General features: G+C 55.1%; 1 protein-coding gene across 4 annotated transcripts; it reads left to right on the forward strand.

Annotated features, from left to right (window-relative positions):
- Nucleotides 1-296: 296 nt before the first annotated feature.
- Nucleotides 297-12,877, forward strand: NFE2L1 (NFE2 like bZIP transcription factor 1). 4 transcript variants are annotated; one of them, XM_059379344.1, is made up of 6 exons: nucleotides 297-416; nucleotides 1,970-2,993; nucleotides 7,779-7,961; nucleotides 8,380-8,469; nucleotides 8,703-8,861; nucleotides 9,671-12,877. In XM_059379344.1, exons 2-6 carry the CDS (start codon nucleotides 2,484-2,486, stop codon nucleotides 11,027-11,029), a joined length of 2,301 nt encoding a protein of 766 aa, XP_059235327.1. In that variant the 5' UTR covers nucleotides 297-416; nucleotides 1,970-2,483; the 3' UTR covers nucleotides 11,030-12,877. The 4 variants fall into 4 exon arrangements, with proteins under 4 accessions (XP_059235327.1, XP_059235325.1, XP_059235328.1 ...); XM_059379342.1 differs by having other exon boundaries at nucleotides 298-416; nucleotides 7,746-7,961; XM_059379343.1 differs by lacking the exon at nucleotides 297-416 and adding an exon at nucleotides 737-842 and having other exon boundaries at nucleotides 7,746-7,961.
- Nucleotides 12,878-16,953: the final 4,076 nt, after the last annotated feature.

Here is a 16,953-nt window from a genome sequence, read left to right on the forward strand (position 1 = left end):
AGTACCTCGGAAGGCCGACGCACCGCGGAGGGGCCAGAATGCCGGGCAATAAGGCCTTCGCCCCACTTATTGGTGAGCCCACGCCGCGGGGCGGGCCTATGTACGCACTGGGCTGTGGGCCATGTCAGTCTTGGGAAATCGGGAGAGGAAGGAGGAGGCACGCTCAGCCATTGGGCTCTTTTGGCTGTCAATCAAAGTGACATCCGGCGACGGCCGCAGTCTCGGTTCGCTGATTGGAGAAACGTGTTCCTAGGAAGGACGCAGAGGGCGGGCTTCCGAGTGAGGTGGGAGGAGGGGGCGGGGAGGGAAGCGGAGGCTGGGGAGCTCTAGGCCGGCCGGCGGTGGCGGCGGCAAGGCCGGGACTCGGGCTGAGGGCCTGCTGTGGCGGCAGCGGCGGACGCTGAGCTCTGCAGCGGGTATCAAGCACATTCCTTTCCCCGACGCCGGTGGGGGGGGGGGGGGCGCAGCCCCGCGGGACTGAGGCTTGTGGGGTGAAGGGCGGCGGGGTGGAGCCCAGGGGCAGGAGGCAGGAGGCGGGAACGGGCGGGCGAGCTGGATTCGCGACGGGCCCGGGCCCTGGGCCTGGCAGGGAGGGGCCGCGAAGCCTTGGAGAAAGCCAGCTCCGGGGTGGGTTGGACTGGGGAGGGCTGAGGGCGCGAGAAGGCGTGGTGTGAGGCCCAGGCCTGGAACGGGGTGGGGCCATCGGGACGGAGGGCGGGGTGGGGTTTGGCTGTGAGGGTGGGTCAAGGCCGACTGAGTCGCACTTGTTCGCTGTTGCCCCAGAAGGGTAGAAGCCGAGACGCCGACAGCGGGCATGGCGACTTGGTCCCAGCCGGACTCGGGTATCCGGGGCGGGGTGGGACTGGGCTCAGACCAGAGGCGTCTGGCTTTCTTCGTTTTTATGGGGCCTTGTCCGCTTTCTCGAACTTGTCTCTTGGGAGGTTTTAGTAATAAATTGCGTGAGAACGGGAGGGTAGTGTTAGCAGGAATTCTGGGTCGCAGTTGTGTTTACTTTAACCAAATAAGGTGTGTGTGTGTGTGTGTGTGTGTGCGCGCGCGCGCGTTCGTGTATTCGTCCGTCTGTCCGTCCCTATCCGTGTGTCACTCTTCCCCTTTAGGATGAAGTTGGTAGGGGGGTCACGACAGTGAAGAGAAGAGTTACGTCTTGGTTTATGAGGTTAATGGAAACTCAGAAGTAGAGACCAGAAACTGAAAGGCAGATTTACTCCTTCCCCACTTGGCTATTTAGGTTGATAACTTGGTCTTATCCTTCTGCTTTGGCTCAGAAGGTCATATAAATGAAAATATAACCTGCCTATTGCAAATTCTGGGTGGAATAATCCTCCTGCTTCACTGCTTCCCGCCCCCCCAAGACCTCTCACCATCCCCCCCTCTCACCATTCCTATGGTTTCATAGGAAAGAGAAACCATATTTTAAAGTTGGGAAAACAAAAGGCATTATTCTGTTGTGAAGTGGTGTCCTGAACGTTGTCCTCATATACTCTTTTCCCATTACTAGTTTCTCCCTTCCCTTTAGAACTGGAAGGGACAGGGATTGTAGGCAGTTTTGTCTTGAGAGATGGAGGATACAACTTTTCTTTAAGTTAGCCAATGGGCTTCTCAAGCTAAAAATAGAAGCTGGGTGGTGTATAGATGGGGGGGAGGGTTGGTAAATCAGACATCATGTAAAATATTTTGGATGCCCCAGGCATTATCTCCTTATCCAAACAAGCTACCTTTTAGGGTATTACAAAAATAGTATCCAGAAAGGGGGATCCTTTGTGAGCAGTATTTTCTCTTCATAGTTCTACTTATAACAGATTTTTGGTTTTTATTTTTCTGAAAGTAATTGACTTATTTTTCAATAAAATATGAAAGTGGCATTTGAACGTGTTTCCAGCCTTCTGCCTTGATCATGGTGTGAAAATTCTGGAATCTTATCCTGTTGCTCTTGTGATTCCCATTTCAGGTTTCTCTGGAAACCCCCCTGGTAAGTGTGGAGGAGGCGGGACACTCTGACCCAAGACAAAAGGCCTGTAGCTCCAGCCAAAGAAAATAAACCTTAGGGAGAAGGAAAAAAAAACAAAACAAAACAGCCCGTCAGCTGTTCCTGAGAACAGCCTGCAGTGGAATCTACAGAGAGGACAACTAATGTGAGTGAGGAAGTGACTGTATGTGGACTGTGGAGACAGTAAGTCACGTGGGCCTTGAGAGCCTGGACTGGGTTAGCAACAGTTGTACACGCTGAGGTGAGGTGCCGAGAAGGGAAAAGTGAATGTGGTCTGGAGAGAGGCCTTGGCTTCACAGGGTGTGCTTTCCTCTGAGGCCATCCGGGAGCTCAGCCCCTGTGTTCTGCCAGGGTGGGATACAGGGTTTGGCCCTGAGGAGGGTAACTTGCTGGCTGGAGCACCAGAGCAGTGGCCTTGATTTGTCTTTTGGAAGATTTAAAAACCAAAAAGCATAAACATTCTGGTCCTTCAGCAATGCTTTCTCTGAAGAAATACTTAACGGAAGGACTTCTCCAGTTCACCATTCTGCTGAGTTTGATCGGGGTGCGGGTGGACGTGGATACTTACCTGACCTCACAGCTTCCCCCGCTCCGGGAGATCATCCTGGGGCCCAGTTCTGCCTATACTCAGACCCAGTTCCACAACCTGAGGAATACCTTGGATGGCTATGGTATCCACCCCAAGAGCATAGACCTGGACAATTACTTCACTGCCCGGCGGCTCCTCAGTCAGGTGAGGGCCCTGGACAGGTTCCAGGTGCCGACCACTGAGGTCAACGCCTGGCTGGTCCACCGGGATCCAGAGGGGTCTGTCTCTGGCAGCCAGCCCAGCTCAGGCCTCACCCTCGAGAGTTCCAGTGGCCTCCAAGATGTGACAGGCCCAGACAACGGGGTGCGAGAAAGCGAGACGGAGCAGGGATTCAGTGAAGATCTGGAGGATTTGGGAGCTGTAGCCCCTCCGGTCAGTGGAGACCTAACCAAAGAGGTTAGTGACCACACGTTGGGGTGGGTGAGAGGGGACGGGGTGGGGGGCTGGTTCTGAAGGAGCGAGATCACAGTACTGACCGCTGTAAAGAACTGGAGTGGCGTGGGGGGGTGGTCTCAGGCATTGTTCTTTGGCAGGAATGAGCTGAATTGTCTGACCGGGAGCGGCGGGGTACAGGAGGGGGGCCTGGGGCCCTGGGAGCATTTCCTTGTGTTGAACCATTGACCCACCTCTAAATGTACCGGCAGGGCAGTGGGAGGTTCCTAGAACATGCCAGCGTGTTTACTGCTTAGATTTCAACAGGACTGCTGGAGGCCCCGGGGTGGGGGAGGGAGTGGTGTTGTGATGGGCTTTGATGCGGTGTGTATCTGTTGCTAAGACACAAATACTTCGTGGACTCTTGCCTTGTACCTCCCCCACATCAAAACACACACATGCATATCCTGAAATTCTCCTCCTTTGTGGTCAGACCTGTTGTTGTAAGGTCCTTGATAAGTCAGCTCTCCTGGGCCCGAGCCAAGGGGCAGATTTAGATAGTTATTCTTGGCCAGGAGAGGACCAAGGCTCCCATTCCTTGCTAGAGGCCTGCTGCAGGGAGTAGGGAGGAGAGGGCTGGGAGCTAGAAGAGAAACTGCCTTCTGCCGCCTCAGTCAGCTTGCTTGGAGCTGTCAGAGGTCTTCGGCTCCTGACGCGTGGCTGACACACTGTTCGGGGCAGAAAGTGAGGCACTTGCCTTTGTGGAGGTGAACGGCTCCTGCTGCTCCCACTTCACCAACGTGATGATAAAACCACTTTGAGCTCTGTTTGGGCCAGGCCTGGCCACTCAGCCTTAAGGAGCTTGAGAAAAGGCCTGCTGCACTCTCCTGGCCATTAGGGAAAGGGAAGGCTGGATTGCGTTGGGCCGGGTTTTCCAGAGCCCAGTCCTGGGGAGGAGGGGAGGTATGTACAAAGTTTTACAGGTGTTACAGGTCTTAGGTCTTTTTCTGCCTACCAGTCTGACCAGGTTCTGCCTCCTGTCCTGCAATTGAGCCCGTTACTGAGTTCATTTCTTTGAATGTCAGTGGCTGTCAAAGCTTGTGACTTCCTCTGGGTGGGTGGTGTTCCATGGGGGTGATTTTGCCTGTCCAGGGGACAGATGGTCATGTGTAGAGACAGTTCTGGTTGCCACAACTGCAAGAGGTGCTGTTGGCATCTAGTTGGGATGCTGCGAAACTTACTGAAAAGGGACAGGCCCCCGAAGGCAGAGGGATCTGGCCCCACACGTCTTAGTGCCAGGGCTGCTCTCTGCTCAGCTGCCTTACACCGGGATCTTCTTTGAGAGGATCAGATAATCTAGAAGTATCTGAGCACGGGAGCTGTGAGCGTTCCTTACCTTGCAGTGCCTCAGTTCCTAGATTCTTCAGTGACACTGGAAACTTTACTTTTTTTCTGTTCCTCTGTCCTTTTCCTTCAAACGGGCTTCAGTCTTGGCATGGTGGTCTGAAGAAGTATGCGTCCCAGCCTCCACCTCCATCCTCCTGCCCTCATGTGGCTCCCCAAGGGCTGGCTGTGTAACTGGGCTTGCTCCTGGGAGCTCTGCAGGTGAAGCTCCAGTCCTCTTCCTGTTCGGAGCTCTCCTGGGACGCGATGGGGTGGGAGGTATGGATGTCATCGGCTGAGTTGGGGCAGAACGGGATGACTTTGACCCCGCTTTCTTCCATTTCTTGGCCTTCATGAAGGTTGTGCCGTCCCTGACCCCGGGCCTTCTCTGTTCCCTTTGGGGGTTGGGGGTGGGTCAGAGGGCCCTAGGCTGGGTGTGGGGGAAGGGAGGATTATTACGCATCTAGAACAACATTTCCTCAGCAACTCAGGGATAAAAATACCCAGGTCCAGAGCATGTGACAGGCGCTGCTGGAGCTGGTATTCTCCCCAGGGGTGGCAGAGCTCCCCCGCTGCCAGGCCGCTTCCATGGACAGCCCTAGCCCAGGCCCTTGTCAGGGATAGGATTCCCCTGGAGGTTGGCACTCTGCCCAGAGCAGGGGGTGGCTTGTGTACAGCTCTTTCCCTGCGAGGAGCAGTCTGTGACCAAGGAGAACATACCGTCCCTGACCTGACCTTAGGCTCGAGGGGTGCAGCAGTGAGGATGGACGGTGGAACCGTGCTGCCGATTCTGTGGGTGCCATTTTCCTGGCGTTAGGGTTGTGGGCCAGGGGCCGCCCGAGCAGCTCTTGAACAAAGCTGGGGTGAGCGGGCCGCGTGGCGCACAAGTGTGGCCAGGATGTGGGGGAGCACCCGGCTCCTTCGGGTATGGCCTTCAGGCTCGGACTCCCTCCTGCCTGGGGCAGGCCTGGCCGGCACTATGACCTCTCCGCTTGTGTGCAGGCGGCTCTCCTCCTTTCTGTCCTCTGGCCTGGGGTCGGGGTCAGAGCCCCTGGCTGCCAGCGGGGCTGGGTGCAGGGAGGGTCCTTGCCCAGCCTGGCCTGGGATCCTTGGGCTTCAGGACGACCAGCCGCAGCCCCGCTGAGGAACAGGAAAACTCCACTTGCAGGGAAGAGCTAGATTTCCCGAGAAGCTGCGGGAGTGGTTTCTGCCCGGTCCTGAGTGGGCTGGGGAAGGCAGGATGCGACAGGAGGGAGAGGGGCACCCCTTCCCCCCAGGGCTCTCTCACTGCGCCACCCCGGCTGGCTGACTGGGCTGGGTGGGGCTGCCCGCCCCTGGGTGCGTCTCCTTGAGGAGACGGAGGCGGCCCAGGGATGGGCTGGTTCCTTGCGGCAGCTCCTCCAGCTGCCCTGGTGCAGAGATTGGCTCCCGGCTGCAGCTAGGTAACAGGCGGTGGGAGGGGATTGGCTCCTTCCGCATCTCCAGCGGAGACTTGGGGGAGGAGATTGGCTCTCGTCGCAGCCTAGGTAACGACGGTGGGAGGGGATTGGCTCTTTCCGCAGCCCAGCTGCTGACCTGGGGGAGGGGATTGGCTCTCCGCAGCCTCAGCAGTGACCTGCGGGTGGGAGGGGGAGGGGATTGGCTCCTTGCTGCAGCCTAGGTAACAAGTTTGGGGGGCGTGGGGAGGGGGAGAGAGGGAGGAGCGGGAGGCTAGGCCCCGGAGGGAGCTGGCTCTCCTCTGCAGCTTGAGCACGGAGCATGGGGTGGGAGTCCCATCTCACTGCAGCCTCTGCGGTGAGCTCAGGGTGGGGGCTGCCGGGTGCCTGAGTGGAACTGGGGTTGTGAGGTGGGAGGGGGCTGCTCGAGGATGGAGGAAGGGGGCTGGGCTGGGCCGCCCAGGCAGCAGCACGGGCGGGGCACCCTCCTCGGGCCCCTTGGAGCTAGCAAGGGGCCACCCTTCCAGCCTGGTGTGCTCCCTGCAAGCCAAGAGCTCCTTGCAGCCCCCTGTCCGGCTTCCCGGCACCAGCTGCCCTGGGGCTCATCTCGCAGACCATGACCCGCCTGGACCGCAGCTCTCACAGTGGTGGGGGCCATGCCAAAGGGAGCCGGCCCCTTAACTCTTTGCTGGCTGGGCACCGGGTGGCCCAGCCCCCCTCTGCTCCTGGGTCCAGGGCTTCTGTTCAGGTTGGTGTATGTGGGGGAGGCTGAAGGGAGAGGTACACCTGGGAGGTCTTGGGATCTGGGAGGGTTACGGTGGGAAAGGGGTGCCTGGTCAGGACTTGGGGTGGGGGCGTCTCATGTAAGGAAATTGCTTTCTGGAAAGTGCTTTTTGAATCTCTGAATGGAAGTCAGGAGTTCAGGGTTTCTTCAGCCACAGGGGGATGGCATGTGTAGGAAGGCCAAATGGCTCTTTATTTATTGGGGTTCTATGCTGGTGGCTTTGGGGGTGGCAGTTGGTGCAGGAACTGACAGGAGCCACCAGGGCAGAGTGGGAAGGAGGCATTTTGGTGGCTGAGGTGGCAGTTGTGGCTGAGCGGTGATGGGGCCCATGTCCTTGAGTGGGTTGACTGATGGAGCGGCAGTGAGGCCTGGGGTGTGGTGAGGAAGGGAGTGAGAGTGCTGGTGTGAGGGGACACCAGGCGCCGGCCTTGGCAGGGGTGGGGTGCCCAGTGAGAATCAGCTGACTGCCTGAGACGGAAGCAGCTTGCTAGGATCAGCTGAGAGGGGGAATTCTGGCAGGGATGGATCTTGAGGTGAGCCTGGGCTTTAAGAGTTGTGGGTGTCCGGCCTGACTCCTGCCTCAGCCAGGGAAGGGGGAATGGCTGGAGGAAGGGCTGGAGGCAGCCTGTCAGTTGTCATTGGTGGCAGCAGGTGGTTGCAAATGCAGGGATTTTCCTCTCTGGTCCACCCCACCCCTTTATGCAAATGAAATGGCACCATAGGCTGATGCAAGCCTGGCCACCTCGGAGTAATTCTGCGTGACAGTTCGCCCTTGCCTGGCCTGGCCAGCATCCTACAACAAACCCGAATTCGAGGGGATTCTCATTCCCAGAATGAGAAGTGTCTCCTGCTTCCTTCCCCCTTCTTTCTGGTGTAGCGGTGAGGTGGCCCTGCCTTTTGGCCTGGCTGTATCTCTGGGCCTAAGCCCACAGGCTTGTCTGAGGTTGATCATGCTGGTAATTTTTGCTAGCTCGTTTTTTTTGTTTGTTTGTTTTTTGTTTTTTGTTCTTATTTTTTATGGAGGCTGGTATCTGGAAATGGATGAATGAAGCCTTGTTGGTACAGAGGGGACAGAGGCTGGGAGAGCTGCCCCCCATTCCCAGGTCTAATCAGAGTGATGCTAGGAAAGTCCCCTGGATCCAAGAGCTAAAGTCGCGGTGATCTGTCTTTCAGGACATAGATCTGATTGACATCCTTTGGCGACAGGATATTGACCTGGGGGCTGGGCGTGAGATTTTTGACTATAGTCATCGCCAGAAGGAGCAGGATGTGGATAAGGACGTACGAGATGGAGCGGAGCAGGAGGACACCTGGTCAGGCGAGGGCGCAGAAGCTCTGGCGCGAAACCTGCTAGTGGATGGAGAAACTGGGGAGAGCTTCCCTGCACAGGTACCCCCACCTCTGCCCACTTCTAGAAACTTCTCCTTAGAGAAGGCAGCTTCTGTCTGTGGGATAAACCTGAATGTATCTTTTGGGCTGGGGTCTCTAAGTCACTTGGGCTGAGGAAGGGGGAGTGGATGAGCAATAGAAGCAGAGGGGCCAGGCCTTGGTGACAACCAGCAGGGAGGAAGCAAAGCATCTAGCAGCTTCCTATTTGTCAGGATTCTTCCACTCTCCCTCTGGTCTTTCCTGGAGTTTGGGACGTAGGGCCAGTCATCAGCCTGGGCACAGAGGGAGAGTGTAGGCCTGCAGCTGTTCCGGCCCTCCTTCGGCTTCCCCCAAGGCTGGGGAAAGGCTGGGGCAGAGGCTTCGGCCTGCAGGCAGCCGAGGCCCAGGTCAGTCAGACTTACGGTTGCTGTTGCCACAGGTGCCTGGTGGGGAGGACCAGACGGCCCTGTCCCTGGAAGAGTGCCTTAGGCTGCTGGAGGCCACCTGCCCCTTTGGGGAGAATGCCGAGGTGAGCAGGACTCCAGGGAGCACCCACCGAGCCAGCAGGGCAGCCTGCACGGCAGCCTGCACGCCGTGTGTCCCTCTGCGGCTGTCCGGGGGGCCAGCCCCCAGGGCTGGCCTGCTCCTGGCCGCAGGGGTGAATTCAGAGGAAGGAGGAGACAGAACCTCAGCTGGTAGTCTCTGGGAGGAACGTGACAGTGGTCTTGTCTTCCCCTCGTTAAAACCTCTGTTTTGCCCTAGTTTCCAGCAGACATTTCCAGCATAACAGAAGCAGTGCCTAGTGAGAGCGAGCCCCCAGGTCTTCAAAACAACCTCTTGTCTCCTCTCCTGACGGGGACGGAGTCGCCATTTGATTTGGAGCAGCAGTGGCAAGATCTCATGTCCATTATGGAAATGCAGGTAGGATCACCCGAACAGGACACAAACCTCTTGGGCGTGGAGCAGTGGGTGTTCCCATTCAGCTGCTAAATTTTTCTCCTCTGGGAAGAGAAGGGAACAGTTCTCTCATCCGTGGGAAAGTGGGGACACTAAGAGGTCATCGTCCAGGTGTCTCCTTGGGGAGGGGGTACAGTCAGGATGTGGGGTTCGGGTTAGAGCTGAGCCTTCTGAAACAGGACTGTCCCCTAGGTATGCCTTCTTCCTTCGAGGTAGATAATCGCTTGAGCGCATGCTTCCAGCTTTAGGGTTCCTATAGCCGGACACTGGTGTGGTGTGTTTGCGGCTGGGGCCAGCTCCTGCCCCTTATGGTCATCTAGTCAGGTGTTTGTTATTTTAAAGGTGAGGAAATTGAAGCTCAGAGAGGTTAAGTGATGTGCCCATGGTCACAGGGCAGGTGGTACAGTTGGGCTTTGTCCCTCCACGGCTGGGTGTTCTTGGCTGTGCAGATTTTACAGAGGAGAGGTAGGCAGGGTTGCATGTTTTCCTTGCCTGCCTCTCGGAGGTAGGGGAGTCTGGCCAAACATAGCTGGGAGCTGGGCAGCCCTGCGTTGGGTGGGGTCTACCCATCTCTGCCAGGCCTCGCAGGCCTGGTGGACCTAGCAGGACTGGGAGTTGACCCTGGGCTCTGGATTCCAGTCTCTCGGCTTCCCACCACGTAGCTGTGCCTGTGCTTGGTGCTTGCTGCCGGCACCCCCTCCCCCCGCCCCCCTGGCAGCCCAGGGGGAGGGAGTCTGCTCAGAGTGAACCGTGACGCTCTTCTCCCCTGCCAGGCCATGGAAGTGAACACTTCGACGAGTGAGATCCTGTACAGCGCCCCTCCTGGAGACCCCCTGAGCACCAACTACAGCCTTGCCCCCAACACTCCCATCAATCAGAATGTCAGCCTGCATCAGGCGTCCCTGGGGGGCTGCAGCCAGGACTTCTCACTCTTCAGTCCTGAGGCGGAGAGCCTGCCTGTGGCCGGCAGCTCCACACTGCTCCCGCTGGTCCCCAGCAATTCCACCAGCCTCAACTCCACCTTTGGCTCCACCAACCTGGCGGGGCTCTTCTTCCCGCCCCAGCTCAACGGCACCGCCAACGACACGGCAGGCCCTGAGCTGCCCGACCCACTGGGGGGCCTGCTCGACGAAGCCATGCTGGACGAGATCAGCCTGATGGACCTGGCCATCGAGGAGGGCTTCAACCCCGTGCAGGCCTCCCAGCTCGAAGAGGAGTTCGACTCTGACTCAGGCCTCTCCTTGGACTCCAGCCATAGCCCTTCCTCCCTGAGCGGCTCCGAAGGCAGCTCTTCTTCCTCCTCTTCCTCCTCTTCCTCCTCCTCTTCTTCCTCCTCCTCTGCTTCTTCTTCAGCTTCTTCCTCCTTTTCTGAGGAAGGTGCTGTTGGGTACAGCTCTGACTCTGAGACCCTGGATCTGGAAGAGGCCGAGGGCGCTGTGGGTTACCAGCCCGAATACTCCAAGTTCTGCCGCATGAGCTACCAGGACCCGTCGCAGCTCTCCTGCCTGCCCTACTTGGAGCACGTGGGCCACAACCACACGTACAACATGGCGCCCAGCGCCCTCGACTCCGCCGACTTGCCACCGCCCGGCGCCCTCAAGAAAGGCAGCAAGGAGAAGCAGGCCGACTTCCTAGACAAGCAGATGAGCCGGGACGAGCATCGAGCCCGAGCCATGAAGATCCCCTTCACCAATGACAAAATCATCAACCTGCCGGTGGAGGAGTTCAACGAGCTGCTGTCCAAGTACCAGCTGAGCGAGGCCCAGCTGAGCCTCATCCGCGACATCCGGCGCCGGGGCAAGAACAAGATGGCGGCGCAGAACTGCCGCAAGCGCAAGCTGGACACCATCCTGAACCTGGAGCGGGACGTGGAGGACCTGCAGCGCGATAAAGCCCGGCTGCTGCGGGAGAAGGTGGAGTTCCTCCGGTCCCTGCGGCAGATGAAGCAGAAGGTCCAGAGCCTGTACCAGGAGGTGTTTGGGCGGCTGCGGGATGAGAACGGGCGGCCCTACTCGCCCAGCCAGTACGCACTCCAGTATGCCGGGGACGGCAGCGTCCTCCTCATTCCCCGCACCTTGGCTGACCAGCAGGCCCGGCGACAGGAGAGGAAGCCAAAGGACCGAAGAAAGTGAGCCTGGGGAGGAGAGGGGGGTTGACGCTCACCGGGATGGAAACTGGAGAAGGGCTGGGCCTGGACCTGGACCTACAGTGGGGACTCGAATGCCTTCTTATCCAATAGATCTCAGATGGGATGAACTGCGGGTCAGTGGACAGGAAGAGGAGGGCGCAGGCGCTGTCTGGCTCAGCTTCCCCCTGTGGGGCGGGGAAGGGGGGCGGAAGCAGCCAGACCGTTTGGGTGGACAGGGTCCTCACCCCTGCTGTTTCCTTTGAGGGAAGGGGTGGTGCTCGCATTGATGGAGACCGACCAAGGGGAAAAGGGGGGATCTTGTGAGAGGAAAGTCACAGAAAGTCTCATTCCTGGAAAGAAGAAAGGAGGGAAGGGAGGAAAGAAGGGGGATTTAAGGAAAAAAAAAAAAAAAAAACCAAAACCCAAAAAAAATCAAAGCGGGAAGAAAATCAAAGGGCAGGTTAAGGTTGGCTCTGCCAGAATACCAGAGGGCAGGTTTAGGTGGGACTAGGCCCTAGGCAGTAGTAATCCCCACTTCACCCCAGGGGAGGGTGGAACACAAGGTGGGATCTGGGAGGGGCCTTGTGGGCTCTTTCAGCTCCTGCCCTGTGGAGCCCCAAAAGGGGAGCTCTTGGGTGTGTCCTGTAATGTTTTCATTTGTAGGGGAGCCATTGGGACCCAACACTCGCTTGAGTTAGGGTCAGAGAGGGAACAGGAAAGGGTCACAAGGCCCCCGTGCTGTGTTGCAGCAGCCCCAACACCAAGCATGTCCTTCACTGCCCTGCCACTCCTGTCTCCCTCTGTGCCCGGTCCCCCCTGAGCTGAGGCACCCACGTTTCCATCCGAGCCTGCATGCGAAGGCTGTTCTCTGCCTGCCTGTGTGCCTCTGCCCCTCCCCGCTGCCTGGAGCTCTTCTGCAGCTGGGGCGCTGGCAGTGCCCCCAGTGCTGAGCCTGTGGCCTCCTGGGGGCTACTCTGAGGCAGGGGGATGATGTGGACAAGCCAGGCAGTATTCAGCACAAACTGGGGAGTGACCCTTCCCTCAGGCCTCCCCTACCAACAACTGGGCATGTCACTGAAGACAAAAAAAAAAAAAAAAAAAACCCACAAAACCCAGCAACAAAAACTAGTCCTTTTAGAATTTCTTGCGCTTTGATTTTTTTAGGGCTTGAGCCCTGTTTCACTTATAGGGTCTAGAATGCTTGTGTTGAGTAAAAAGGAGATACCCCAATATTCAAAGCTGCTAAATGTTCTCTTTGCCATAAAGACTCCGTGTAACTGTGTGAACACTTGGGATTTTTCTCCTCTGTCCCGAGGTCTCCGTCTGCCTTTTTTTGTTTGTTTGTTTCTTTCTAGGAGAATGAGAAGTGCATGTAATGGGGGCTGTGAGAGCACCTACCCCCAGGCTCTCGGCCACAGGCTGCTTCTCTACACCCCCAGTTTAGTAGAGACCCCAGTCAGGAGGATTGCCTGGGGGAGGCAGAGAGGGGAGCAACGCCAAGGTGGCCAGATGGTTCCAGGACCACAGTGTCTTTATTTTTAACTCTTTGCCACTGCTGCCCCCACCCCTGCCTGTCTCTGGAGTACAGTCAGCTCCAGACTAGCGGGAGTGAGTTGTGGGAAGAGAAGTGCCAGATTCTCCTCCCCGCTGGGGGACAGGGGGAAGGGGGATGTTCTGAGCAGTGGGGATACAAGGCATGAGCCTGGGGAAGTGCTTTTATAAATTATTTTCCTTGTAGATTTTATTTTTAATTTATCTCTGACCTGCCAGGGAGAGGAGAGAGAGAGAGAGAGAGATATGCTGTGAGCACATGACAAAATAAAATAAAATAAAATGGATGATTCATTCTGAAGTGCAATTTTTCCCTATTTTGAATTCAAATTGAGTAAAAGACCCCAGGAGGGAGGACTGGCCATTGTGTGGCTAAGGCAGAGCTCACAGGGAAAGGCGGGTGAAGAACAGGAGAGGTTGACAAATTTAGAAAGACAAAGTCTTCAGTACCCTATTAAACTTTCCGAGCAGTGCTGGTACCTCTTCACAGGGTTCTAACTTAATCCTTGGGGGACTTAGAATCCTTCTTGGGCTTTTCTAAGGACTAGGCGAGGTGGAGGTGCTGTCCCCTAGCCCAGCTCCTTGTCCGCTTATGAGTCAGTGCATTTTTAATGGCGAGCATGCCGTCCTTTCTCTAGTGGCCCCACCCGCCAAAGGGGTGCAAAGCATGGGAGAGCAGCCACACCAATGACCGAGACAAACCCTGAGAAATCCATGAGACCGACACAGGCCCAAGACTTGAGCAAGAGGACCATAGAACTAGAGAAGCAGGAAGCTAGACTCCAGGGTTTAAGGCATCTGAAAGCCTCCTAGCAGAGGTGAACAGAATCTGTTCTCCCTCAAAACACCTGCTTTAATATCAAGCCTACGAAGAGCTGGGTGCTTGCTGGAGCCGCCGCCACATGCTGGGTAAGTGCCTAGCAAATGTGAGGAACGAATGCTCACCTGGCAGCCTGTGACATTACCAGACAATATTTAGGACCAGAAGCTGTGATCCCCATTGTGGAACCTCCCGTGTACCCCCTTGTGACCTGGCCTAGCCCCATAGTCCTTTATTTATTTATTTTAAAAGATTTTCTCCATTTATTCGACAGATCACAAGTAGGCAGAGAGAGAGAGGAGGAAGCAGGCTCCCTGCTGAGCAGAGAGCCCAATATGGGGCTCGATCCCACGACCCCGGAATCATGACCCGAGCCAAAGGTAGAGGCTTAACCCACTGAGCCACCCAGGCGCCCCGCCCTGTAGTCCTTTAATGGTGCTACCAGAGTATCCGAAGGGGTGGAACAGAATTCATAACATCAATTAATTTGTTTCCGTTTACACTGGCTTTTGTTGTTGTTGTTGCTAAAACCCCATCTAGCTGGAAAGCATCCTCAAATGAGCTCTTTCCTAATTAGGAATTAGCTAATGTCCGTACGCCAGATAAAACCAAGATTCTTGAAAAAAGAGTAAGACTAAAAATTATGTTTGAAAAACTTTAATTCATCCTGATAAAAAATACAAATTATATATAGAAGAGTAAATTGTGACAAGTAAAACTCAGTCATGTTTTTGTATCCCTTTTAGAAATGTGTGTATGTATTTTTAAGTACACAATTAGGCTGTAACTTTTTATCTTGCTTTGCAATTTTAACCTAACACATTTAAATGTTTTTTAAGAGAAAAAAAAAAATCATCTTCACCCTCTTAAGTGCTGCCCCTGCTCTGAGAAAGTACATTTTTGTCACCCTTCCCCACGTCCCCTTATGGAGAGATGTACAGTTGTGTCTAGGATCCTGCTGATTAGCTGGGGCTTTGAGCCAAGTTGGTCAGCACTTACTGTGGGGTTGACCTCTTTCTGCCGCTGGCAGGTGGAGTGGGTGCTTCAGCTTCTGGCAGGAATAAGACAGGAGGACTTGAGTAATAAGGCCTGTCAGAGAAGCTGCTACACCTCAGACAAGTGAGAAGAGGTCCTGGACTCGGCAGGGAGATGAGCAGGCTTCACTGCAGACCAGGCTTCAAAGTGACCTGCCCACGTGGGAGCAGAAGCCTGGTTTTGTCTTGACTCTAGTACTGGGCTCTGTCCAAGGCGATTTCTCCTCACATCCTAATTCACATGGGCATTCTGAAGTACACCCCTTGTTTCAGCATCTGCCCTACTACACAGATCTCACCAGTGAGGCTGGGGTCAGTATTTCAGTGTCACTAAAAATAGAAGAAATCCAGAACTGAGGGGGAAGGTAGTGAGCTAGAGAATGCTCAGTGTCCCCCAAGCCCTGGCCTCCACCGTGGACTCCTGCCCAGACCGGGGAAGGCTGGACAGCAACCCGCCAGCCAGTGACTGGGGAGGACTCAGCACGCAGCCCGGCCTTCCTCAGGCAGCCGTCTTAAAAACTACCATCCCCACAAACTACCATCCCCACCACCTTCATGTCTCCTACTGCATCCAGGAGGCACTGACCTAGTTCTACATCTTCAGCTCCAACTAACCAGTCCGATAGCACCACCAGCAAGAAGTCCCTCTCACTCCTGACACAGCCTGCACACAAGCACAGGCAGCAGACTGCTGGCGGCCTTCCTGGAGGTCACTCTCCCGACCATGTGTGGAAACTGGCAAAACTCGCAGTCTTCATTGTCATGAGTGGCTAAGCCTTGTTTTCTTATCACTTGGACCCATCTGGGAGATGAAAGGGACTCACAGACCTTCGATTTGTCATTCTGTCAGCCTAACAAGAACCTTTCAGCTTTCACTTTTCCCACAGAAGCCGCCCATCCTCCTTGCCTCTAGTTCTGAACCCCACAGTGGGGGAGCTCGGTATACACATGGAGCCTAACACCTGGTTTGAGTTCTGGCCCTTGTTCTGTCCAGGACTTCACAGTTCACGTCCACCTGGATTAGCAGACAAACAGAATCCAGGACACAGACTGTCCAGAGGAGTTCAGGACCCAGTAAAGAGGTGTGTTCTCAAAATCAGTTGGAGAGAAACACTTGTCTTCCTCTCTGAGCAAACGGGAATATTACAGAAGTCTTAAAGCTGGTTCTTTTCCAGTCTAACTGCAGAATGGAGAGAGGTTGCATGGTATTTGTTACTTAATTTCAGATGCTATTTCAACCAGGGAAACAAAACCTAGTTTACACTTGGGAGGAGGCAGGGAAAAGGCTAAGGAGATGGTGTCTTTTTTTTTTTTTTTAAAGATTTTATTTATTTGCCAGAGAGAGCAAGTGAGTTCACACAAGCAGGCAGAGAGGCAGGCAGAGGTAGCGAGAGAAGCAGGTTCCCTGTCGAGCAAGGACCCGGATGCTGGACTTGATCCCATGACCCTGGGATCATGACCTGAGACCTTAACCCACTGAGCCACCCAGGCGTCCCAGGAGATGATGCTTTTAAACATGAATTTAATTAGGCTAATTCAGTTGTCTTTTTTTTTTTTTTTTTTTAAAGATTCTATTTACTTATTTGACAGAGATAACGAGAGAGGGAACACAAGCAGAGGGAGTGGGAGAGGGAGAAGCAGCCTTCCCACAGGGCAAGGAGCCCAATTCGGGGCTTGATCCCAGGATCCTGGGATCATGACCTGAGCCAAAAGCAGCTGCCTAACGACTGAGCCACCCAGGCACCCCAAGTTGTCTTAGACCTTAGTCCTCGGCTAGGGACTGAAGTAACAATTTAAACAGTGAGCCAGTGCCCCATGGCTAGGCCCCCAAGTTGTCCAATGGGGTAAACAGTGGCTCTGGTACTACCACAAACCACCAAGGTTACAGTGCAGATCTGGACACGCTACTAAATATTTAAACACAAGCTATTTAATGTAAGCAACAACCACAGAACCAAATCATCAGTATATATTGTAAACTTATTGTTTCAGCCTTGCCTCATAGTCCTGCTGCCTCACTGGCCTATGGTTAAAAAGAAAGGGGGGGGGGGGAAGCCCTAGAAAACAGACTACTTGCTCTACCTGCCCCAACTGAGCAGGACCAAGTATGGTTTTCTTCCCAGTGCAAGGCTTTCAAGATTCAGCAGTTTATTCAGTGGGAAGCTCCCAAGGCCAAGGTCAATTAAAAGTCATCCATAGAAGATAGCTGAGCACCTGTGAGCACAGGTTAGAACAGCAGTAACTTCTGAAGAAAACCTCAGTGCTGGACTGTCAAACCGAGGTGATACGCAGATCACAGACTAAGGATTGTCTGTGGAATCTTAAAGCTCCGCCATCACCAAGCTTCCGCAGCCACACACCAGAACACCCAGATGCCTCTGCCCAGATTGGTTCCTACTGCTAAAAAGCAAAATGAAGCCAAAATACCTTGCTTTACTAATGCTGAACACGGGCCTGGTAGCAATACTTGTATTTTCAGTCATATGCTAGAGGAGAAACACTAGCCTGTACTTAGTTCCGCCC

Source organism: Mustela nigripes, chromosome 16 (genome assembly GCF_022355385.1).
Source record: "Mustela nigripes isolate SB6536 chromosome 16, MUSNIG.SB6536, whole genome shotgun sequence".
Taxonomy (NCBI): Eukaryota; Metazoa; Chordata; class Mammalia; order Carnivora; family Mustelidae; genus Mustela; species Mustela nigripes.